Source organism: Microplitis demolitor, chromosome 7 (assembly GCF_026212275.2).
Source record: "Microplitis demolitor isolate Queensland-Clemson2020A chromosome 7, iyMicDemo2.1a, whole genome shotgun sequence".
NCBI lineage: Eukaryota > Metazoa > Arthropoda > Insecta > Hymenoptera > Braconidae > Microplitis > Microplitis demolitor.
The window spans coordinates 6,771,072-6,796,098 of NC_068551.1; the positions used below are offsets into that span (position 1 = coordinate 6,771,072).

General features: G+C 27.2%; 1 protein-coding gene across 1 annotated transcript; it reads left to right on the top strand.

Annotated features, from left to right (window-relative positions):
- Positions 1–9,594: 9,594 nt before the first annotated feature.
- LOC103571450 (adenosine deaminase 2) lies at positions 9,595–15,487 on the top strand. Its single transcript, XM_008549616.3, has 3 exons — positions 9,595–10,074; positions 12,129–12,720; positions 14,690–15,487. Exons 1-3 carry the CDS (start codon positions 9,861–9,863, stop codon positions 15,396–15,398), a joined length of 1,515 nt encoding a protein of 504 aa, XP_008547838.1. The 5' UTR covers positions 9,595–9,860; the 3' UTR covers positions 15,399–15,487.
- The last annotated feature ends 9,540 nt before the right edge of the window (positions 15,488–25,027 follow it).

Sequence of the window (25,027 nt, forward strand, 5' to 3'; positions counted from 1 at the left end):
TTTACTCGATTTCAAACCAATAACTGACCAGCGATCCCGGTTGAAAACTAGAAATCCCGCCACCTACAACTGAGGCGTTATCTATCTATTGCACATAAATTTTTTGAGTGATTTGGAAAAAGATACATTAATTTGAATTAATTTTTAATTTGTCTCGGTATTTTTTAAAAAATCATTTCATTTCTCCGAGAAGTTCATAATTTTAATAACCTCAAAACCTAAAATTTAAAAATGACATTTTTCAAAGCTGCCATGTTTATCTTGGATCTTTAGTAAAACTGGCCCATTACTTGACAGAAACTCGATATTCCACTGGCCAGTTTCTAGTTTAAGTCTAGTAAAACTGGCCAGTTACTAGACATAAACTCGATTTCATTTCTACTAGGACAGAATACGATAATTATTTACAACAAACATATAATAAGTTATTCATGTTATTTTGATTGTATTTAAATCTGTATTCTTTATTCTTGTATTTAAATATTTACCAATATTTTAGATTCAGTCATATACTCAAACATATCTTGCAATAGTTTATTATCTTTAAATAAAGTAACATAGTGATTAATAAAAACCTTTTTCCTTACATAGCTCACGCAATTCATGATATTCCAATACATGCATGTACAGTATTTTGAGCAAATAAATTTGCAAGTAAACTTGCAATAGTTTTTCCCAACAAAATGTTCGGTTCGATGAGTTTCGGAAGAGAGAGAGAGAAACTTCACTCAAAGGGATGAGAAACGATTCAAGTTGAGGCAATAACGTTATGGCTCCAGGGTGAAAATATACATATATATGATTCTTATGTAGCTATTTTCCACACTCAATAGAAATCATAGAGAACCTACAAGAGCAAGAGCAATCATGACAGTAATAAGACTTGATAAAAACCAATGCATCGATGAGTAAATGGGCGAGAATAAAATTGAAAATTTTCCAACAAGTATTCTATCAAAAAATTAATTCAAACTTTTCTTGACTTACTCATGATACTTTAAAGCGAACAAAAAATTTTTCATCAGCAGTATACTGAAATCTATAGATTTCAACGAATTTTTGCAAAAAATTAAAATTTTCCATGTACCCTAAAGGAAAAATTGAACACAATTTTTCTACCGTTCAAATCTAAGCTTACTCACCTTACTTTTTTGCCCATGGCATTGTTAATACCTCCATCTCTTCTTTAACCCCCTTAAAAATCACCTTCTCGTAACCTTTGCTGCGATCGATGTAATCGTTTTTTGCATAGGGAATATCAAGCGTCTGATCCGGTGAGTTATTTTCACATGAAATCGAGCCGCTTCAACGATAAACATAAATTGCATCCTCCAACAAACTTTCTCTTACCCTCATATTCTACTTTGCCAACTTCTTTAGTATCTTACTTCATATCTGCTGCTATCCATGTAATATTAGATTATTTAAAATAGAAATTTTACTTTAAGTTGATAGCACAAAATTATGTAGGCGATTAAAATTCATCTTATAGTTGTTCTAGAATTGTATTAGAATAAGTTTTTAAATTTTTTAAGAACATGTTTCGAGATAATATTATCTTGAATTCAAACGTTGATGAATTTTTAATAAACTAAATTACAATAAATAATATTACTTACACTATAACCGAATAGTTAACAATTCAATAGACTTGAATTTTTAAAGGTACATTGAAAAGAAAACATAACTCTTTAGAGGAGAAAGCATTGTTTCGTTGAAAAAATTTTATTGAAAGTTGTTCATAAATTAATCGCTTGATACAACGGAAACATTTTTGGCTAAAGAAAACTTATCTAAGCAGTCCGTGTAAAAAAAAAGTTAGGCCAGGTTAATTCTAAAATTTTAGACTAATTCGTATTTTGGTACTGATGAAAAATATAAAAAAATTTCTGAAAAATCGAAAATTTCGACGATTTCTACGATTTGAATCTGATTTATTTTCTCTTCGACAAAAATTCTGAGATTTCAAAACTTCCTCACCCATTAGTGATACACTATATAAAAACAGTGTTAAAATGGACTTATTTTAACAACGGTGCAGTGTTAAGATTAACTTACGCCGATGTAGTGGTGCTACTTAACGGTCTTAACCAACCACTGTTAAAACATATACATATACACCAAACGGTGTACATGAGAGGTAAATTAAGGTGTTCATAAACCGAAATAGCCGGGAATTCTCAGTAGATTTAATGCAACCAGAAAATGTCAGGGAATTTCGAAAAGTATCCGGGAATTTAATCGGTTGGCCTGCGGGCCAGCCCCAAAATTTCCTGCCGTTTCCGAGCTCTTTGAAAAAAAATATCATCATTAACAGGAAAAGAAAAACAAAAGCAACCGAATAATAAACAGCTATTTGCATTCCATTTTCATCCGTCATTTTCAATCAACAGAAGAACAGATAAAATGAATTTATCATCTACAATTCTCCGTTTTTCCAAGTTCTTTTTTTAGAATTTTTTTTTTTTTCACCGCATTAAAAATAAAAAAACCGTAGAAAATAAATTTTATGAAAATGGATTGTTTTTATAATACAGAGAAGTGAATTAATATTAGAGGAAATGAAAAAAGTTTGACAGGAATAAAGTATGACTATAGAAACCAAGAAAAAAAACTGATAACTATACGCATCAATTATATACAAAAATTTTAAAGTTAAGAGTTTTTATTAGACGGTCTGTTAACTCAATCTGATCCCCGGAAGCTGCCTGCATTGCTCTTCTGCGTGGCTCATCAGTACATTATTTTAGCAGCTGAGAATTGGAATATGAGGTAAAAAGGAAGTAACTCAGCAACCAACGGATACAGAAGTTCGATAACAAAGTTCAAAAACGCAACTGCCATAAGCTCACCGACTAATCGTGAATATCCATACAGTGAATTATCTTGTGACCGTGAAATATGGTGTAACTTTTAAGCCACACCCCAAAGACGACTTAACTGATGTAATTAAAACACATTGAAATTAGTGAGTCCAATTATGATTAATAATTTGTCTCCTACACTAGAAAAAAAAATTATCTCTATAGAAAAAAAAAAAAAAAAAATGATTCTTAATTCAAAAAATTAATTTATTGAAAATTTTCAGTCATATTTTTTTTTAACAAAGAAATTACAATCTCTTTAAAAATTATTTATTATGAAAAATGATTTGCTCGCTACGAAATAAAATATTCTTTAAAAAATCACCAAATGTTTAATCAAAATCTTAAATAACTTTTAAGAAAAAACTTTCATACATGTATATATTTTATTGATTTCAATGACATACAGAGAAAAAATTATGATAACCGTGCCTAGTACGTTTATGAAATATCAACCCATAACGTTATGGTTACAAAAACTTTTGGAATTATAAGATATACTCCCATAATTTCTGGAAAAAATTACAAAAACTGTGGGAACAATTTTTATGTTTATACTAATAGATTTTATATCGTATGGTAATTGAATTATGGTAATGATTACAATATTCTTGGAAATAGTTTGCATACAGTCACATGTAGTATTAAATCCTAGATTCACATTAGAACGGATCCTAAGTACGTATGAGGACCTTACACGGAAAGAAATATATTTCGTTTATTAACATGCTGGCATACTATTGCAGTGAGTACCATCAGTATGGCGTATATCACTATACTTGTAGCATTTTCTACTATGCTGTATTCACTATGAGAGAGACTGCAGCGCCAGACAAAATATGAACTACGGAAGGCTGTCAGAGTATGTTTTTATACGTATGTCACTAGCAAGAAACATAAAAATAAATAAATATTATAAATAATAGTAAAAAAAAGTTATAAAAAATATGTGACAGTTTTATAGTCATTGTAGTTTTATTTTTCAGTTAAACGAATCAACAACAAGTAAGTATAACGATAAAAAATAAAAAAGAATGCAGTAAACATTTAGGTTAAGTTGTTTGAAATTCATATCGAAGTCAAAAAATGATACTAAGGAAAAAATCAAAATGAAAAATAAATAATTAAATAGTAATAAAATGAATATTTTCACGTGTGCTTGCTTACAATTTTAGTAATAATAGCCTCCCGTAACTCCGAAAGTAACCACTGCGAACGCTTCAGTGGATTAAATTTACCCTACCATGGCTTCACTTAGAGCGAATAGTATTCGCTCTGAGTGAAGCCATGGTAGGGGAAATCAAATTGACTGAAGCGTTTGCAGTGGTTACTTGCGGAGTTACGGGAGGCTATTATTACTAAAATTGTAAGCAAGCACACGTGAAAATATTTATTTTGTTATTATTTAATTATTTATTTTTCATTTTGATTTTTTCCTTAGTATCATATTTTGTCTTTGATATGAATTTCAAACAACTTAACCTAAATGCTTACTGCAATCTTTTTTATTTTTTATCATTATACTTACTTATTGATGGTCCGTTTAGCTAAAAAACAAAACTGCAATTACTATAAAACTGTCACATATTTTTTACAACTTTTTTTTTTACTATTATTTATAATATTTATTTATTTTTATGTTTCTTGCTATTGACATACGTATAAAAACATACTCTGACAGCCTCCCGTAGTTCATATTTTGTCTGGCGCTGCAGTCACACTCATAACGAATATAATGCCATAAATATGGTAATACACGCTATACTTATGGTACTCCATGCGATAGTGTATATAAGCACGGTGATAAATACCATATACGTATCACAGTAAAAAAGGATTCGTCAAAATCGACACTTGCCTTGTGTAGAACGATCGATTGACACTTTTTTATATGTTACTTTAACGTCGTTTTTGTAGAAAAAGTTACACTTGTGTATGTTAAAAGTAACGCATATGATATGTCAAAATCCTCTAAAATGTAACCTTCAACTTCGACACACTCATATGTTATTTGCAGCTCTTGATGAGTGTTGAATTTGACATACGCTTTTGTGTTACTTGGACACTTCTAAAAGTATCTTTTACATCATTTAATGTAAAGTTAAAATCAATGAAACGACTGTAGATAATTGTTTCTTCAGCAGTGAAATAATAATAACGATAATATTAGTAATCATAATAATCATAAAAATAATATTATATACTGTTCATTATATATATATATATATATATATATATATATATAATATCATTTACTATTATTTTCTAAACTTTATATATAAATTTTTATTGACAAAGCTTTTTTATTTTACATGAAGTGGTCTGAAACAATAACAAACTCTATGTCACAAACTTTATAAATTTCCCAGCTTTTGGTATAAAAAAACTCTACAATTTTAACAATAAAAATATCAGAGATTTTGACAATCGAGTATTCCATACATGATGTAGATATCTTGTCATTATCAAATTCTAAGATACACATTTGATATTCGAGAATCGGTTGTGTTACCAAATTATCATTATCAACATTCATTAAAAAATGATTAATCTACAATATTCAGATAAATAAAAAAATTTTTTTTTAATATCAAAAAAATCAATGTTGAAACCGAAAAAAAAATTTCCCATCGTATATAAATGGAAAATCGAATTGCTAAAATTTTAACTCAAAATATAGATTGTCAAAGGATAGATAGGGATGGTTATCATAATTCATATATGAGTGCCATTTCTGTAACTGATATTTCAAGAAAACCTGTTACCATACAGAATTGGGAATGATTTCCATAATATACTGTAATTTTTACTGTATATTTCTCTCCGTCTATAAGATTATATAGGAAAATTTGAATTTAATCCCCTCGGAGTGAAATTCACTCTGAATAAGTATTTCGGAAAATATTAGTTATAAAAAAACTCCGCAGAATGAAATTATACACTGTAAAAAATCGTTAGTGAATCCGGAGTGAATACGGATTTTTCAAAGTACTCGATATATTTTCAATGGGAATTGAAAATTCTTTGATAGTTACTTTACATTTAGAATAGACTAGACTGAAAAAGGAGAGAAAGAGTGGAAAAAAGAGATGGAAAAGTGAAATAGAGAATGGGTAGCTGTGGTTTTCCATGATGGCTACTCCATGAAATATTCATTCCGCTTGAGGCACTTCGTCATAGCCTTTGAACGGTTACGCAGCGTCGGTTGCAAGCCACTAGATGACGGTTGTGTCCCGCCAGACGAATAAATTATTTATTTACTCTTTTTTCTCTTTTTATATTTCCATACATGCTATCATATACTAATTTTATACTGTCAAGTAATCAATCATATCGAATAAACCTCATTATAATATACATTAGAATAATCAGTTGAATTAAGAAATAAGAAAAAAGTTTTTATTTATATTTCAAGTTCACATATGATAAACTCTTCTCTATTTTTCATATCTGTCAATCATAATATATATATATATATATATATATATATATATATATATATATATATATATATATATATATATATATATATATATATATATATATATATATATAGCTCTTCGAAAGCTCTGTGATATCATTCAGTATTAATAGACTTATTAATTAGATGTTAATTTATTAATATAACAACTGTCAATACAATCAATAACAAAATTTCAAGGCTAATATGTATTTAATTTTAATACGTTGAGAAGTATTCCGTTTCTAGCAGCGAAATTTTTTTTTAATTTTAGGGAAGTTAAAAGTCAAAGGTTAAAGGAATATTTATTTTTTATTAACACAAATTTATTTGTATACAATCACTTTTAACAATAGCTTGGAATTGAGTAATTTAATAAATATTCAAATTTAAAAAATGACTTTTTATCATACTCAAGAACTTGAGGATTTTCCAGAAAAATAAAATTAAGTTTTACTTTAATCTGTCATAAGAGTGAAAACTAATAATACCAACAATAATTACTTAACCAACACAACTGTACGAAATTTTAAAAGATTCACGCACCTGCACGCTGAGACATCACTCAAAAGTGGTCATCGAAAAGAATTCGCTAAAATTCAATATAATTATATATGACGATATGTCATTTTTTCTCGCAATTAAAGTTTTGTAAAGAACGAAACGTCGGTTGATTAAGTAATTGTGATCAATTTTATTCCACTCTGAAAATGTATGTCATATGAAGCTTATTTTTATTTTAAACTTCGTAGGCGTAAATGGTGATACACCAAAGTTTGTACGAAAAACAAATGGACTTTTTCCCATTTCATCCAAAGTATGTTATAGCTTCAAAATGGCTTACCTGGTAGCAACTCTAAAAAATGATGATAATCAATATAATTTTCATAATGTTATAAGTTTTTCAGCTGTAACTTAACAACTTTTTAAAAGTTTTAACAATATAAAATAATGACGTAATATTTTATGTAAATGACAATTTTATTTTGTAGAGTTTAAGATGTTCTGATTTAATTTTTAAATAAAACGTAATTTAGACATTGAAAAAATATTAATTGCTATTCAAAAATCAAATTAAAATTCCTGGGAGGGGGGGGGTATAGGTTAAAGCGTGAAAAAAACACGCTTTTTTTTTCTTTAATTTTTTTGAAGCATATGGATTGAGCAAATTTATTGAAACCTTTTGAACATTATTAAGTATGAATTCAACAACGTTAAGTAGTTTTTTCATACGAAAATATCCACAAACAACCCAGTGACGGAGTTTTTCGAAGAACGTCATTTGAAATAGACGATTTGCGGTGAGCAATGTATTTTAGCTGGAAATTATTCAAAATAAAAAATCATTGAAACTTAGTCAAAGCATTATAAAATCCTCTCCCCAATGTTCTCTGATTGGTATTTTTTTTTTTTTTTCATTTTTTCACTTTTTATGGTCATTTAAAGTAAAAACTACTATTTTTTACGAAAATTTGCGCCATTTTGTAGGTGGAAAACCCCTTTGATGTAAAAAAAAATTCTAAAACTTAACGTTGGGGATAACGTAGGAGAGGTATTTTATACGTAGAAAGTGTGTACCAAGTTTGAAATGAGTCGGTAATGTAGTTTTTAAATATCAGTGCTCACAGAGCTCACGGACTTTGAAAAAGTAGTTTCGAGGTAAATGCATTTGAAGTTTTAGAGGAAAAAAGTGAAAAAAAAATTTTTTTTTGTTAACTTAGTCGAGGAAGGGGCGAAAAATCTCACTGAGACAAGAAGCTCTCCTGAAAATTTGACTAAAAAAAAATTTTTTTTTAACTTAGGGGAGGGTTGCTTTGATTTGCTTGAATCGGTATGAAATAGAAAAAGAAAAGATGGTCAGAAAACATAGTCCGAAAAAATTTAAAGTAGTTTGTTAGAAATATATGGAAAATACCCAAGAAAATAGGGGCTTAAATTGCTTGCAATATAACCTAAAGACTATGTAAAGTACAAAAAACTGTAGAAAACGGAAGTTATAACGTTAAGATTGCCACAAAATAATTTAATTCGATTCAATTTATGTTAGATTGAAAATTAACAATAACATAATTATTGTAGAAGAAGATACAATTTTTCTAAAAGTTATTTTTCCTCTCGGCTTATAAATACACAATTGAAATTTCAAATGAGCCGTTCTTAGATGTATAAACTGAAATTTCCGAACGATATGTGTCTGTGTGTTTTTCTCAAATATTTTTAAAACCGTCCGATATATCAATCCCGAAATCTAACGAGTTTAGAACTCGATAAAAGTATGCAACTGCCGCTAAAAACGTGAAAATCAGAAAATTCGTTCAACTATCAAAATCAAACTAATCGTTCAAGAGATATTGTTTTCGAAAGAATTTCAAAAAAAATTTTTACAGTAGACACAGTTACTATTTAAAAATTACGATGTAACATCGTATTATAACAAAAAGAGCACTGTATAATATTTATTTTATCCAAAAGTAAGTAGAAAGATAAATATAGGATTAAATATAGTTTCTGAATTGTAATTTTTATTTTATTCTTTTTACGATGTTAACATCGTAATTTTCAATCCAAGAAGTTTTTGTTAAAATTACTATGTTAAATAGTAAAAAATGTAATCTTCATAGTAAATTTTGAAATAAGATATATTAAAAAATGATATTACTGAAAGTATTGTCCACTATTACGATTTTAGTATTGTAAATTTTAGTGGAATTTTCTATCCGTGTAAATAACACCGCAAAGAAACAAGTCGACACTGGGGTAAGTTCATTTTTACTCTGTTTTTTTTCACAGTGTAAATTAATTATATATATATATATATATATATATATATATATATATATATATATATATATAGATTTCAAACTTTTTTTTTTAGTTAAAAATTTTCAGTCAGCTCTTTTCCGTACTAAGCTACAAAATCTTCAAGCTATAGCAAATTGTATACAATCGCGTTATCCCTTCCCTTTTCTTCTTTCAACATTAGTTATGTTTTCTTAAAGTTTTCTTATATTATAAATGATCTATGTTGTTAATTATAAATTCTTGTTCGATCACTATTTAAATATAATCATTATACATTATTTAAATATTTTTTATGTAAACATCACTTAATTTTATGAAAAATTAATAATACGAATTGTTTATATTACAGCAGAATATTTATTTAAAATCATAGTTTATTGAAGCTATTCAAAACACGTGACACTTGGTGTTGTTTCGATTGGTTCCCCGTGACAGTCATTAATATAAGATACATACACTGAATAAGTATAAATAGTACTGTACTTGGAAGTTGAGGATTGAACACATAGCCTAGTTAGCTAGTAAACGGTTCACTTAGCCAGTAAGCGCGACTTATCTGTAAATATCTTTATTATTATCATTGGTCGTGATAGTTTACAGAGTTATCAATAGACTATCTGTTTCGTATATAAGTGCTGTCGTTTTTTATTTTCTTAAATATAATAATTATTTTGAAAAATTTGAACCAATTTGTATATTGAAATTTTTAAACTAATAAAAGTATCTACGAAGCAATGAAAGGCACATTTGTAATTCTAAATTTATTGGTTCAATTGATTATTTCCATTATTACTGCAGAATGTAATAATCAAGATTATTGGACCAAACGTGCCGCGCTTATAACTGAAGAAGAAAGAAACTCACTTGGTGGCAATTTGTCACTTGATCCGAGAGAACGCTTAGCAAACGATTTATTATTAACATTAAAAAGAAAAGAAATCGATGATGGTATGTAAACAAAACAAATAATTATTTATGCATATAATTTCATCCGAAGTAATCTAATAAGTATTACTTATAATTTAAAAAATAATTTTATTAAATATAAGAAATAGTATCAGAACGTAGATAGAGCAAATAAATATTATATTCGACAAAAATACTAAATGTTTTCATAGTTGGAATACAAATATTTACAAACCATAATTTTAATTACTATTAGTCAAGAGAATTTTTCTATTAAAATTTCAAAATATTTCTTTTAATATTTTTGATGCACATTATTTTAATGTCTAGTTGATATTGTAATCTGCATTCTTGAAACTGTCAATTTCATAATCATCTAAATAATCAATAAATGAGTATATCGATAGATTAATGTCACTGATCTGATTTCATTTTCCTTTAATGTTTATTCTACATAACAATTGCAATGAAGAAATCTGGAATTATTTAATTTTCAAATATTTCTTTAAGTATTTTATTACTTATCATATTTGCTCTGACCTTATCTTTAATAGTGATAATATATTACAAGTGAAAATATATTAGTAATTACTGATAATCTTTTTTTTTTTTTTTTCAACTACTCTTGCTATTAAAATATAATTTTTCTATGACTAATATGATCGGATTTGTCAAAGCTTAAAAACGGCAAATTTAAAAAAAGCGTCGTTTACAATTATTGTTTGATTTTTCAAAACGTACTATTAATTACCCGAATAAACTAATACAAAAATTTTCAATATCGTTTTTATTTCGTCAAGACTCTTTTTTTTAAATATTATAAATTTATATTTTGTTTTAAGTTGCCAATGAAATTTAAATGAATTAATGAAATAAAACTTATACAATATTTTCTTAAAATCAAATTAGCATTAAATTCTTCAAATTTAAATTATCTCACCTTCTATTTTATCTTTCATTTTAATTATTAAATTTGATAATCTATAAAAATTGGTTGAATTGCTTGGCCTTCGACGTCAGCTTGATTCAACTACTCTGCAAGTTAAGTTTTTTAAACGGAATGCGATACATTTCAAATTGACCAATTTTACTTGAACTTACGACAATCAAAATAATTTATCGAAAATGAAATAATAGAAGTTTGGGATGAAATCATAAGGTTTGATATTTTAGAAAACTGCATTAAATCAATGTTTAATTTTTGTAAGATTTAATTTTCCAATATCTCTTCAACTGTCCTTTAATTGATTCTAAACCAATAAAAATTAAACCTTTTAATAAGTAGTTTTGAAAAGCATAATTTTTTAATGTTGTATGTTTACAAAAATTCAATTCTTTCAACATCACTCGAGTAACTTTTCCTAATTATTTCAATTTTAAATACAATATTTGTTTTTCATCCATTTGTATCAATAAATTACTCTTTTATTGAACAGAAAAAAAACTTTTTTACTGAAAGTTATTTAAGCCCCAAGAAAAAAATCTTAAACCCGGTTTCTAGTTATTTTGATCCAAGTTTTTCTCTCAAACAAACTTTAAATCTAAAATAAAAAACGAATCTCTATATACATTACTTTATTATGTAACAATTTACGTTTTTATTCTTTTTTTAAATTTATATTTGTTAAAGAGAAAAATGTGAGCAAAGTTTCCTTTATTTTGAAAGTACAATAAAGATAACCATGTTCGCTCACTTGAGAATGATAAAGAAAAAATACTAGTGCCTTTTTAAAGAGATCAGTAACTTGTTACCAAAACTTAGAACTAAAAAATTTTACTAACAGGAATGAGTTGCGTAATTTTTCCTGAAGGCTTGTACAAGAACATAATAAAAACATGTACCATATCGGAATAAATATTGGCATTTAAACAATCAAATGCCTTATAAATTATAATTTTGATTTATTTTTATGAATATACAATCGAAAATATTACTTATATAACGAAAAAAATTTTTATAGTGTTTCATAAAATGAATGTTTAATTGAAACACTAGATTCTTTTTTTTTATTTATTTATTTATTTTTTTTTTTCTTTTTTTTTCATAAAATAAATATTTAATCTTATATTTGTATATTTTAAAAATTATTTTTTAGCATTTGAAGGTCGCGCTAAATTTTTTCCAGCAAAAAATTTTATTGAAGTACGAAATGAGATCAAGAAATCAAAGTTATTTGATATTATAAAAAAAATGCCTAAAGGTGCAGTACTTCATGCGCATGATACAGCTATAGTTTCAGATGATTGGTTATACCACAATGTAACATATCGAGACAATTTATATATTTGCACTCAAGCTGAAAAATTACAATTAAAATTTTTTGATACACCTACAAATGATTGTGATTGGCAGTTACTTAAAGAACTTCGTAAAAATGAAACTTTTGCAACTGAAATAAATTCACGAATTCGTAAAGAATTTTCAATGATGACTAATAATCCAGATATTATGTATCCTGATGTAAATTCTGCATGGAATAAATTCATGAATATATTTATTCTAATAACACCAATGTTAACATACAGACCAGTTTATGAAGATCATTTTTATCAGGGACTTAAAGAATTATATGAAGACAATATTCTATACTTAGAATTACGCTCAACTTTACCACCGCTTTATGAATTGAATGGAACTCAATACAGTCCAGTTGACGTTGTTAGAATTTATAAAGAAGTTACTGAAAGGTAAAAATCATTCGATATATTTTAACAAAATTTATATCATCATATATCCAATTTACTCTATACTATATCGTCTTTTTTCTGGGTAAACCTCATAACGACTACTTTCATAGTTCAAATTATGAGTGAAAAACGTACTTTAGTACTCTGATTAATAATACTGATTGAAAAGAATTGAGAAGCGGTCACTCCATGCAAACTGTATATATACAAACAAAAAAATTGAAATTATTGAAAAGTATTCGAATTTGATCATTTTTTATTATTTTCAATCAACATTTTTAAACAGAGTGTTGTGTAAAAAAAGCTTCAAATTTTAATAATTATAACAGAATGTTCAAGAGACTTTTGAATTCTAATATTTTTATTAACGCACGTGTACCAAAATAGATATTTTGATCGATTTCTGAAAAAATTATAATTTTGCAGTTACGAGATTTACCCAGAAAGGAGACGATATGTTAATAACGATAAAATTAATTTTAATAACTACACGGAGAAAAAATTACAGTAACTGTTCCTAGTACGTTTATGAAATATCGTCTCATACCGTTATGGTAATGATTACTTGGGATTATGGGAAATAGACCCATACTTTCTGGGAAAGTTTCCATAAGTATGGGAACAATTCCTATCATTATGGTAACAGTTCCCATATCGCATGTGAAAGAATCATGGTAATGATTACCATACTCATAGGAATAGTTCCCATAAGCAAATAGGAACCAATCCTATAACTACATTGTAACGGTTCCTATAATAATATGGTAACCATTCCCATAATATTATGGTAACTATTCTCATAATATTATGGTAACTGTTCCTATAATATTATAGTAACCACTACCATAATATTATGGTAACTATTCCCATAATATTATGGTAGCTGTTCCTACAATATTATGGTAACTATTCCCATAATATTATGGTAACCATTCCCATAATATTATGGTAACTATTCCCATAGGTACATAGTAATGATTACCATAATTCCATAGGAACTATTGCGATACCATATGAGAATAATACCCATAATTATAGGAATGATTACCATAATATATATATGGGTGCCGTTCCTATAATCAACATTTGAAAAAAACCGGTTACCACGCAGTATGGGAACCATTCCTATAATATATTGTAACTGTTACCATAATTTTCTCTCCGGGTAACAAAACTGTAAGTTGTATTTGAAAAGATATAAAAATAATATGAAATCAATTAAAAAAAGTTATAGTTTTTCTTGCTCTCGCCTTTAATTCGGACTAACTTCACCTTGGTTTGAAACCTCACTGTTCCTTGCCATGCAATATACTAGTTATAAATGTGATGTGTAACAAAGGCTGAAATAAGATTTTTTTCTGACTATGGTGAATTTGGTTAACATCACCCGAAGTCTGAAATTATTTTTTCTTCCTTTTCATACACTATATTTTTCATGATTACTTGTATTAACAAAGTAATTGGACTGACATAAACATTTAATTAAACTTATAATGGATAGAAATATGATAGTTCTTGCCTTGTAATTGAAGGGATTCCCAATTTACTCATTCGTTAATAGTAGCTTGTGGCTTGCAATTAACTTGTTTTAACTGATTGTAGAAATTCTAAAACTTTAAGTTCCGATACAAATGTATAATGGAAAATTTTTTTTATTGACAATAATCTATAGAGGAAGTTCAACAGAACAATGTTATTAACAAATATAAAAGATAAGATTATATTTGACACTTATAATTAATTTTTGTTATTAATGAGTTTTTATTGATTTGCTTTGAGAGTACACAAAAGTTGTTTTTTTTTGTTATTTCTTTATGCTATTTCTAAATAACTTCTTAATATTAAGTAATTAAATGATCATTAATATAGAATCACTAAAAAAACTACCATAGTCACAAACAGCATTTATTAATGATTTTTTTCAACAATAAACATCAATCGACCATTGATAAAACTTTTTTTTTTTTAGATTTATCAGAGATCACCCAGATTTCATTGGTGTAAAAATAATATTTGCACCACTAAGAATAATGTCTGTATCAGATTTGGATGAGTATATTAACATAACAATTGAACTGAAAAGAACTTTTCCGAATTTTTTTGCTGGATTTGATCTCGTCGGCCAAGAAGACAAAGGAAACCCACTAAATTTATATGTAGATAAACTTCAACGTTTGACCAATGAAGTAAATTTCTTTTTCCATGCCGGTGAAACAGATTGGTTTGGTTTAAAATCTGACAAAAATTTATTGGACGCTGTATTATTAAATACTACACGAATTGGACATGGTTATGCACTTTTGAAGCATCCACAAGTTTTAAAAATAATAATGGAAAAAAAAATAGCTATTGAAATTTGTCCTATTTCAAATCAAGTATTAGGATTGGTTAGAGATCTCCGGAATCATCCAGCAAGTATACTCTTCGCTGAAGGATTTCCCGTTGTTATTTCAAATGACGATCCAGGTTTGTGGGGCTCAAAAGCACTCAGTTATGATTTTTATGAAGCTTTTGTGGGAATGATGTCAAGGGATGCAGATATCAGAGCATTAAAACAACTAGCTATTAATTCTATAATTTATAGTAGTATGAGTGCTAGTGAAAAACAAAAAGCCTACGAAATTTGGACAAGAAAATGGTTTGAATTTCTTGATAACATAAATTATTCAAATTATTAACTAACTTTTAATAAAATTAATAAAAATAGACAATTTTTTAATACTCTCTTAGAATGTATGTTTTTTTTAAATAAAATTTTTTTTATTAAAACATCGAAAAACAAAGTTTATATTTATTGACTGATGAATAACCTTTTCATGATACTAGTATCGAAGCTTCGAATTTCAACGTCTGTACAGCCAGTCGATACGAGTTAATTTCAGGTCAATGCGACAGAAAAATAATAGCAAATGCGTAAGCTGCTTATGCCAGTCAGTCGACAGAAACAAATTTATTATGTCTTTTGAAAAGAAATAATTAATGTTTCTGCCGCTGAAAGCCAGTGTTTTGCTTGACTTTAGCTCTGATACTTTTTATTTGATTATCACTAATTTTATTTATCTAACTGACAGTTCTTTGTGATTAAGTTTTACAAAAATGACTGTAAATGATAAATAGTATTTTTTGTTTCTGTTTAATCATACATTACAAATCACAATTTACGCTTACGCTAATAGTATCGATCACGCCATTGGTCTTAAATTAATTTGTTTGAAACTGACTGCTGACACTGAAACTTGTTCCAATGAAGGTAATCATGAAAAGTATATAATATGCGACACAAGATGAAAAACGATTTCAGACTGCTGGTGATGTCAACCCTCGACTACAGTTCGAGAAACCAACTTCACCCTGGTCTGAAATCATCTTATTTACTCCCTTGTTACACAATATACTATTAAATTATCTTTAACCCTACACGGAGAAAAAAATATAGTAATTTTTACTAAAAAATATGGGTAAAAATTACTATATTTAGATTGTAATGTTGAACCGCTATTGAAAATATAGGAAATATTATTAATCACATTAGTATATTTTACTTATCGTGGTTAGTAATTTTTACAATACGGATAAAGGAATATTTACTATACTGCTTAGTAAAATATACATCTCAAATATGAAATAGTATAAAACCTCATTAGTAATAATTGTAAGTCGTTTAGTAATTTTGAAAGTACGAATATCGGAATATTTACTATACTGTTTAGTAAAATATACATCCCAAATATGGAATAGTACAAAACCTGCTTAGGAATAATTGCAATTAATAATTACAATAAGCTTCCGTAATTTGAAAAGTAAGAATTAAAATTAACTGATTGTAAAAAATAATATATTTATACGAATTATTAATAAATGCATAATGCATTTTTTTATCTTAATACATGAATCTTTTCATACTTATAAACAAATATATATATGTGACTATTATAAAGATTTATAAACAATTACATTTTTAAAGTATAATTAATTAATTTGAAATCATTGATTCGAGCATAGTTGACTGTACACTAGTTGACAATTTAGTGTTAACTAGATTTATAAGTATTTATCTAATTTAAAAATTATTCATCATAAAAAATTCAGTGAGTCTATAAAGGATAAATAAATGATTCAATTTGCTATTATTGTTATAACAAAACATTTAATTTAAAAAGTTATTGTCATAGTACAATATGTTGTGTATTTGTAGGAAAAGACATTAATTATGATTATATATAATAATATAATAAATATTAAAAAGTAAATAATAATAACTTATAATAATTAGGACCATCTCTTAGAAATATACATTTTGCTGTTAGATTCCAAAGGAGCGTCTATAACCGGCAGTTCCATTTTCACTTTTCTTAATCACAAGCACACGCATATATATTTCACCTTCACTCAAATAATCACTATACAATTTTATAGGTTATGCTTCCTGAAGACAGGTTAACAGTACACACTATTCCAAAGCCGTTTGGGCAGAACTGAGTGGAGCGCACGCCGGGTTACAACGATATGGTTTCAACATAGTACAAAATTACTAAACGTTTAGTAATTTTTGTATACTATGTACTTAGTAGTATTTCTTATGCGCATAATAAAATTCATAATACACGTAGTAAATTTTACTTCATGAATAGCAAAATTTATATTCCGTTCAATAATTTATCAAATCTCAGAAATGTAATATTTACAATATTGCTTTGTAAAATATACTTTCCGTTGTATTGTATTTATTAAAAATTAATGTAATAAAATTTACAACTCTGTTTAAAAAAAATTCAATCATGATAGTAAAAAATCTATTACGTATAGGAATTTTTAAAATCTGCATATTGTAATAATTACTGAACTGTAAATTTTACTAAACGTTTTGGAATAATTACAAAATGAAATGTATTTATTCATTTCTGTTAGTAAATTTTACTAAAATATTGTAATTATTACTATATTTTCGAGACTCGTTTTCTCCGTGTATGTTCTTTTATTATTTTACTGACATATAAATAAGATTAAAAAAAGAATAATATCTGCTATGAAAATAAAACAAAAAATTTTTCATTTATGTTCAGATAGTTTTAATGAGATTCCGTAGAAGTCTTGACAAGTAAAGTAAAAACGAAAAAAACTAAAAAAAAAAAAAACGGTAAGAAAAGAGCAATGTATATATATATATATAAAGTAAAAAGAGTAAAGAGCTAAAAAGAAAACCGGTGAGAAAAGAAATAAAGTAGAATTACTGCACTCTGGCAATCTGCTGTCTACGAATGCTTATTCACCAAGCACAAGAAAAACGAAGGGCTAATGACTAAAAAAAACGTCGAATTAAAATAACAATCGTGGTAGAAGCTCTTTCTTTTTAAGGCAAACAAAAAAATTGTCCTTTTCATAAAAATAAAGATACACAGCTTATTATCCTCTAGCTTTTTGAATTTTGAATTTTAATTTCATTGATGTATAAATATTCTTTACAAATTTATATTATTATTCTATTTATATAACAATTAGAGTTAAATAGGTGAATACAAAAAGAATTTAACGCTCATTGAACATACACTGAGAGAAAAAATCGGTTTTCTGAACTAAGAAATCGTAGTTCACAGACGACTCAGCTAAACTAAATCAGTTTCAGTAACTAATACACCATAGTAAAGTAATCTTCGACTACATAGTCATTCTTACTATTTTCAGTTACATATACTAAGATAAAGTTAACATAACTATAATTTATATTGTAGTAAATAATTTATTCTTAGTCCAATGAGCAATGAAATTATAGTGATGTTAATAATGTACACTTATTTCTTCAAATCATTTATAATTGTAGGAATAAGTATTTGTGTCTAGATGTACACACTAGAAAATCGAACTTTCTGAGAATGTACTGATTTGACTTATTGTAACTAAACATTCATAGTTACCATTTCCATGATTTAGTACTGCAAGAAATAAAATTATTTAGCGATCTGTACTGCAGATTTTGGTTCATTATTACTGGATTTTTTTTTATTTACTAGCTAATATTTGCGTGACAAATTTAGAAATTTTTTTTTCTTTCACATTGAACGTACTTGATATTTTTTTATTATAACAAAAATTATTTTAGGAAACATTAATATTAAATATTAATGTCTTAATGTAATTTAGTATATACTATATTACAATCAAAAATGATTCTTGTCACTCTGTCGGATAACAGAGAAGTATTTATGCCAGGATCGTTCTCAAGCTTGGAATATAATACTTCTGAAATAAGTTTCTTACCAGGGACACTATACAAAAGGTGGGCGCGATCTGGTGGCGAGCACCAAACTACTCCCGCTGTTGTTGCTTTGTTCTGGTGACATTTATCTCTTAGTTTAAGCAACTTTTTTGTTTTGGTTGTAGCATAAAAAATTCTTGCGTTAAATAATAGTACTCATTGCGATAAATTTTATATTCTTCAAACAAAAAAGTGCAGATTGTTACAAAAACTCATATATCTTACTTCAAAAAAATATCTAATATTAAGAAATAAAAACTTTTGAAACAAGTAAAAATTCTTCGCTTTAAGCATAAGAATATGTTAACTTGAGAAAAAATATTTGAATTAAAAATAAAAATTTCAAGATAATTATTTATTTAGGGCAAGAAAATTTTGATTTCCCGAATCGATTTTTAAAAAAATTTCAGGATTCAAATTATCTGTTTTTTCTGTATATTTATAATTCTCAAAAACAGCACATAATTTAAAAATATATGTAGGATTAATATTAATAGCTGGAATTATTTTATAATATGAAAATCGTAAAACTGCTTCGATTCAAACATCTTGTTTGATTATTTTGCTATAAAGGGTTTCTCTTTAACTCATAAGGTTATTTATTTGTACGTTATGAAAACTTATAAACACGGCTTTCAAATTTGAGTTTCTCTACACACACTGATAAAAAGAAACCTGTGAGTCAACTTGGTTTGAGTTGAGCCAAAATACGCCACGACTTCAAGTACGGCGAAATACGCTACGACTTTGGCTCAAAAGCCCCACATATTTGGAGGGAATTATCTAAGTAACAAAAAATATTTACACGCCCTTTTGGTATAAAAAAATTTTTTTTTTCACTTTTTTAATCGACCTCCACATGTTTAACGATTCGGAACTGATAAGCAAAAAAAAATGTTTGATACGCTTCTTTGGCTTATGTTTTGCAATACGCACTTTTGGCATTAGGAATGCAATTTAGAGGCAGGGAAACTAAATATTAATGGTATTTATAACGATATTCTCTTTTGAATTTTTTTTTAAATTTGATTACTAGTCAGCAGAAATATTCTATAATTATTAAATTAACTAGAAATCGACTGTTTAGAGAACTAACATGAAATAGTACGGTTGATACTTTTGTTAGTAGTAAAAGGAACTAAATAAATGATATTGTATGAGACGACAACTAAATTCTTAGTTGTGTCATCTATTAAAATTATTTCTACCAACTATCACACAGTCACTAAGCTAACGTAGTTACTGTATCTATTTTATGTTAATTGAGCAAACGATAAAGATTATATTGTGTTCACTACTAAGTCTTGTTTTAAAATGATTAAAGTTTTGTAGTGACCATAATAAGGCAAAAATGGTTTCTTAAATTTAGTTAATGTAACTATTTTTCCGTGCTGATTCACACTAGTACATAGTTCCAGTAACAATAAAAATTGGTTAGGGAGACTATATTTTTATATCTATCGCTGCATAGTTCAGGTTACTAAGCACTTTTCTCTCAGTGTAATGTTATTGTTGTTCGTCTTCATACTTATAATAAGAATAAAAAAAATTGTATTTGCTATACTTTATTCAAACTTTCAAATACCTTAATGGAGTAAATTATTTTTAGTTTAACGCAATATCTAATGCTTCTATCCTAACAAATTTAATTAATTCAAAGATTCCACTTAATGAACATGTTTTATACTTGCTTTATTAATTAATTGTTTTTTTTTACTCGTTTACTATTCTAATATTATTTGAAATCTTATTTAAGTCTTTTCATTTATGACTCATTTCCTACAAGTAATTAAAATTCCAAAGTAAATTAAAATTATAATCTCTTATCTTATCGTGCACGTAGATTATTTTTCTGTAACATAATTGATTTATGATAAATAACACACTTACTTTAGTTAAACGTGTTTTAAAGTTAATTAGAAATAGAAATAAAAAAAAAATTTGGAATTTTGTTTGAGACTACAATTATTAAAACATGAATGTCAATGGATTTGATAAGGTCTAATAATAATAAAGATAAATGTACCTGGAAAAAAATATTTTAGATTTAACAAAATCGGATTAGATCAATATAGATCTAGTTTTTTTAAATTTTAGATCTACACTATAAAAAATTGGACGGAAATCCAAAATTAAATTTTGATCTAAATTTACTCGAAAGAATTCCTACAATATTATAGAGTTTAATAAGATTTTATGACAATGTTTTTTTACGAGTCTATCATTCGAAATTCTGAAGCTTAAAAAGAAAATTACTCCACATATTTGCAGAGTAGACGACGAAAACGATATCTGTCGAACGCACTAAATCAAACAATTATGTCATGATCAGGTTAACATATATTTTACGAGTAGAAATTAAATTTTTTTTTTCCGCGCAAGAAAAATTTTGTTTTTTTAAATTTTCAACTTCCCGCTAAAAAAATTGTAAATTATTTAAAATTCAGAAAGCTTTCATCCCGATTTTCAAAAATCGAGTTTTCATCAGATGCCGACATTTTGATGTCCTAAGAAACTATTTTGCCACATTGAACGTCAAAATCGGTTGATTAGCTCAAAAGATATCGGCGTCGAGAAATTTAATAAATAACAATTTACCTCACTTTTCTCGGATAACTCAGAATATAATTAACCAAATGGTCCAAAAATCATACCAGCTCTGTGTTTATAGTCTCTTTTGACTACCGCGTAATAGAATGTAGTTTTTTGATAGTTTAAATAATGTTTTCATAAAAACAATAGAAAAAACACCGTTTTTGACATTATTTTTTGATATTTTATATATCAACTCTCTGCTTTGAGTCAGCACTCATTTAAATCTTTATTTCGATCATTTACATTGATTTTTGCCCAAGTACAGTGATTTCATTAAATATAATAATCGTGGATAAAAAATTAAAAAACGCTTGTTCATTAATTATTTTCGATTCTTAAAATTTCAAAATTTCATATAAAATGTAACTTGTTTGAGCTTTAAAAGCTTAAAAAGCAAACGCATTCAAGAGTGCTTCTGAGCTCAAAGGTTCCAAAAATAAATTCACAATAATGCTTTCGAGCTCCTTGAGCTTGAAAACAACAGGGAAATTTAGGGCTGGCCCGTAGAGTGAACTGGGGTATTCCTGATCGTTTTCGCGCTGAGAATGCATTATAACCGGTTTTTCGACTATTTTAATCACACAAAAATAATTTTACTCTCTTTTAATTACACCAAAATATGTCAAATTGTATACTAGCATAAAAAGAATTTATTAACGAACAATTTGAACCTAGAATTAAGTCGATTCGTTATCTTATAAGTTTAAACTAAATTGTTACGTATGAAACTTCGTAAATACGATAACTCTTGATAGACACCATTAATCGACTTAACTTTTTAACTTTTCGCTAAAAAAATTGAAAATTTTCAAAAAAAAGGGAAGTTATTGGTTTCGATTAGATTTTCGAAAATCTAATTTTGACCAGAAGTTTGTATGTACGTCTGTTGTAAATATTCTGTAACTTTTGAACGAATGAACCGATTTTGATCTTCAAGATGGCATTCATCACGGCTTACTAATTCCTGCAAGATGCGAGAAATTGAACTCGATCGGCACGGTGCATTCGGAGATATTCCAAAAATAAAATTTTTCCAAAAATGTTTTTTTTTTGGATAACTTGTAATGTGCTCGATGGATTGATTCTAAAATCTAATCAGCTTTAAACTTTATAAGTTGCGTCGAATGCCATCTCAACCATCAATAATCAATTCCAAAATCTATTCAGCTCTAGAATCAATAAAACGTGCCGATTGCTACCTCAACCATCTCAATCTTAGATTGATATGGTTGATCTGGTTCGATTTTGAAATCGATCGGTCAGATTTTTTATATTTTTTTACATCATGGAAAAATTATGATGACTTTATTCTAGATAGATCACAACAACTTGTACTTGGTGCTCAAAAGCCCAAAAAAATAGTTAGTCTTAGGGGGGTCATCGTGCTTTGGTCTCCCTACATAGATCTTAATAATGAAAAAATCAATTCTCCGTGAATTTGAACTATTTTTTCCCGAGTATGAGCATAAAAACAAATTTTCATCATTAAAATCATTAAATATAAAACGAAAAGTAAAATTTGAAAAAATTAATGTAAAAACTCATCACTTCTTCATTTACAAACTTCATAAAATGCCTAGAGAACAGTAGACCATCAAAATATGCAAGAAAATAAATTAAAATACAATTGAACATGTGAAAGAGAATTGATGAATACGAGAGTTTAATAATTGAATATCCGAGGCAATGAGATTAAATATGAAATTTAGGGCTGACGATGGAATATATAACGGGCGTTGATAAATATACAACAAGTAGAGAGTGTGAATTGGCCCGTAAGCGATATCAACCCTCTATGGTACTCTTACACTCTTAAACATACACTCAGTACACTATATATAATACAGACTATATAGATGAAGTACCCAAAGCGTTATCGGAATTATTGGATTTTGACTTCCTTTGTAAGCTTGTCTGAAAATGCTAGATGGGATAAATGTGGCGGTGGTTGTCAGAAAAGTAGGAATTCCCCAGGGTTCTGCTGTCGTAGCTCGCGGCGCTGAGACAGAAGGATACCTCGAGCCGCACGTGGTGGATGAATGAGTCTCCGTGGCGGACAGAACAAAAAAACAAGAAGAAAAAGTAAATAAAGAGGAGAAAAAAAAAGAAAAATAAAATACACAAGGATAGATCTCAACTGCCAGACAGCAGAAACAACACTGTGGATCATAGAAAACCGTTTTGAATAATTTATCCAAGCACACGTGAAATGTATTCAAGTTTTTTTTTGGCCATTGAAGTTTTTTTTTACTTTCTTGCTAAATAGAAGCTGCACCATATGGTTTCGAAATATTTTTTTTTTAATTTGTGAAAACAAGTAATATTACATAAAAGTAATGACAAGATTTTGTATATAATAATGCTAAATAAAACAAGGGAGACTTTAAACTTTAAGAAAATAACAACCTGCTTATATATATAAATAGTATGCATTTATTCCTATGTATATATCAATGATATATGGTTACATTGAGTTATTAAAGAAAAATACAACAATGTAAAAGATTGAGTTTACAAGATTATATTTTTTCATGATAATGTAAAAGCACCAATTGTTGACAAGAGTCCAATTATTGACACCCTATTTTATTTTAAGACATATTTAATTACCTACTATATTAATAATAATCGCATGCATTTTTAAACAATCTTTATATTAAAAAAATTGATAAAAAAATTATTGTTAATGAAAAATATCAAATATTTATTAATAAAATAAAATAAAATTTATTTGTGTCTATCAGAACGGCTTGTAAGCGTCAATTTTCTTAACTATTCTGATTAGAAAGTCAGTCTTTCAAAACGATGATTTTTTATTATTGTTTTCTATTTAATTAAATCAACTTTCTTTTTATGAAAAAATAAAATATGAAAAATTAACAATATGATATATTTACAGTAAATTTTATGATTTTTAATTTTAAAATAGTGGATGTCAATAATTAGTACGTAATATTGAAGTTGTATCTCATATTGACAGGTTAGTAGACAGCGCCGTAACGTCTCTTTTTTAAACATAAGTCTGTTACAAACCTTAACGACAATTCTGGCGAACCCACACTGTCATGTATTTACTACTGAATTGTTATAAAAAAAGTGAATAATCGATTTAATTTTCGTTTGATTAGAAAATATTTTGAATAGTTTCGGGATTGAAATTTGTCTAATTGGTTGAATATTAATTAATAAATTAGAAATTATTCGAAGACTTTATTCCTTACTTTAGTTCTACAGATTAATGACGCATGCGCATTATGGGTTTCAATAATTAGAGCCATAGCATGTCAATAGATCAGTCGAGTGTTTAACCTGTCAATAATTGGTGTATTCGGGTTATTTATCCCATCACTTATATTTAATAAGTAAATCTTACTTATTCTTATCAAAAAGTATGAATTCGATTTGTTAAAAGATTAATAAAGACACTGTTAAAATCAAAATTCAATAATATTTATCGTT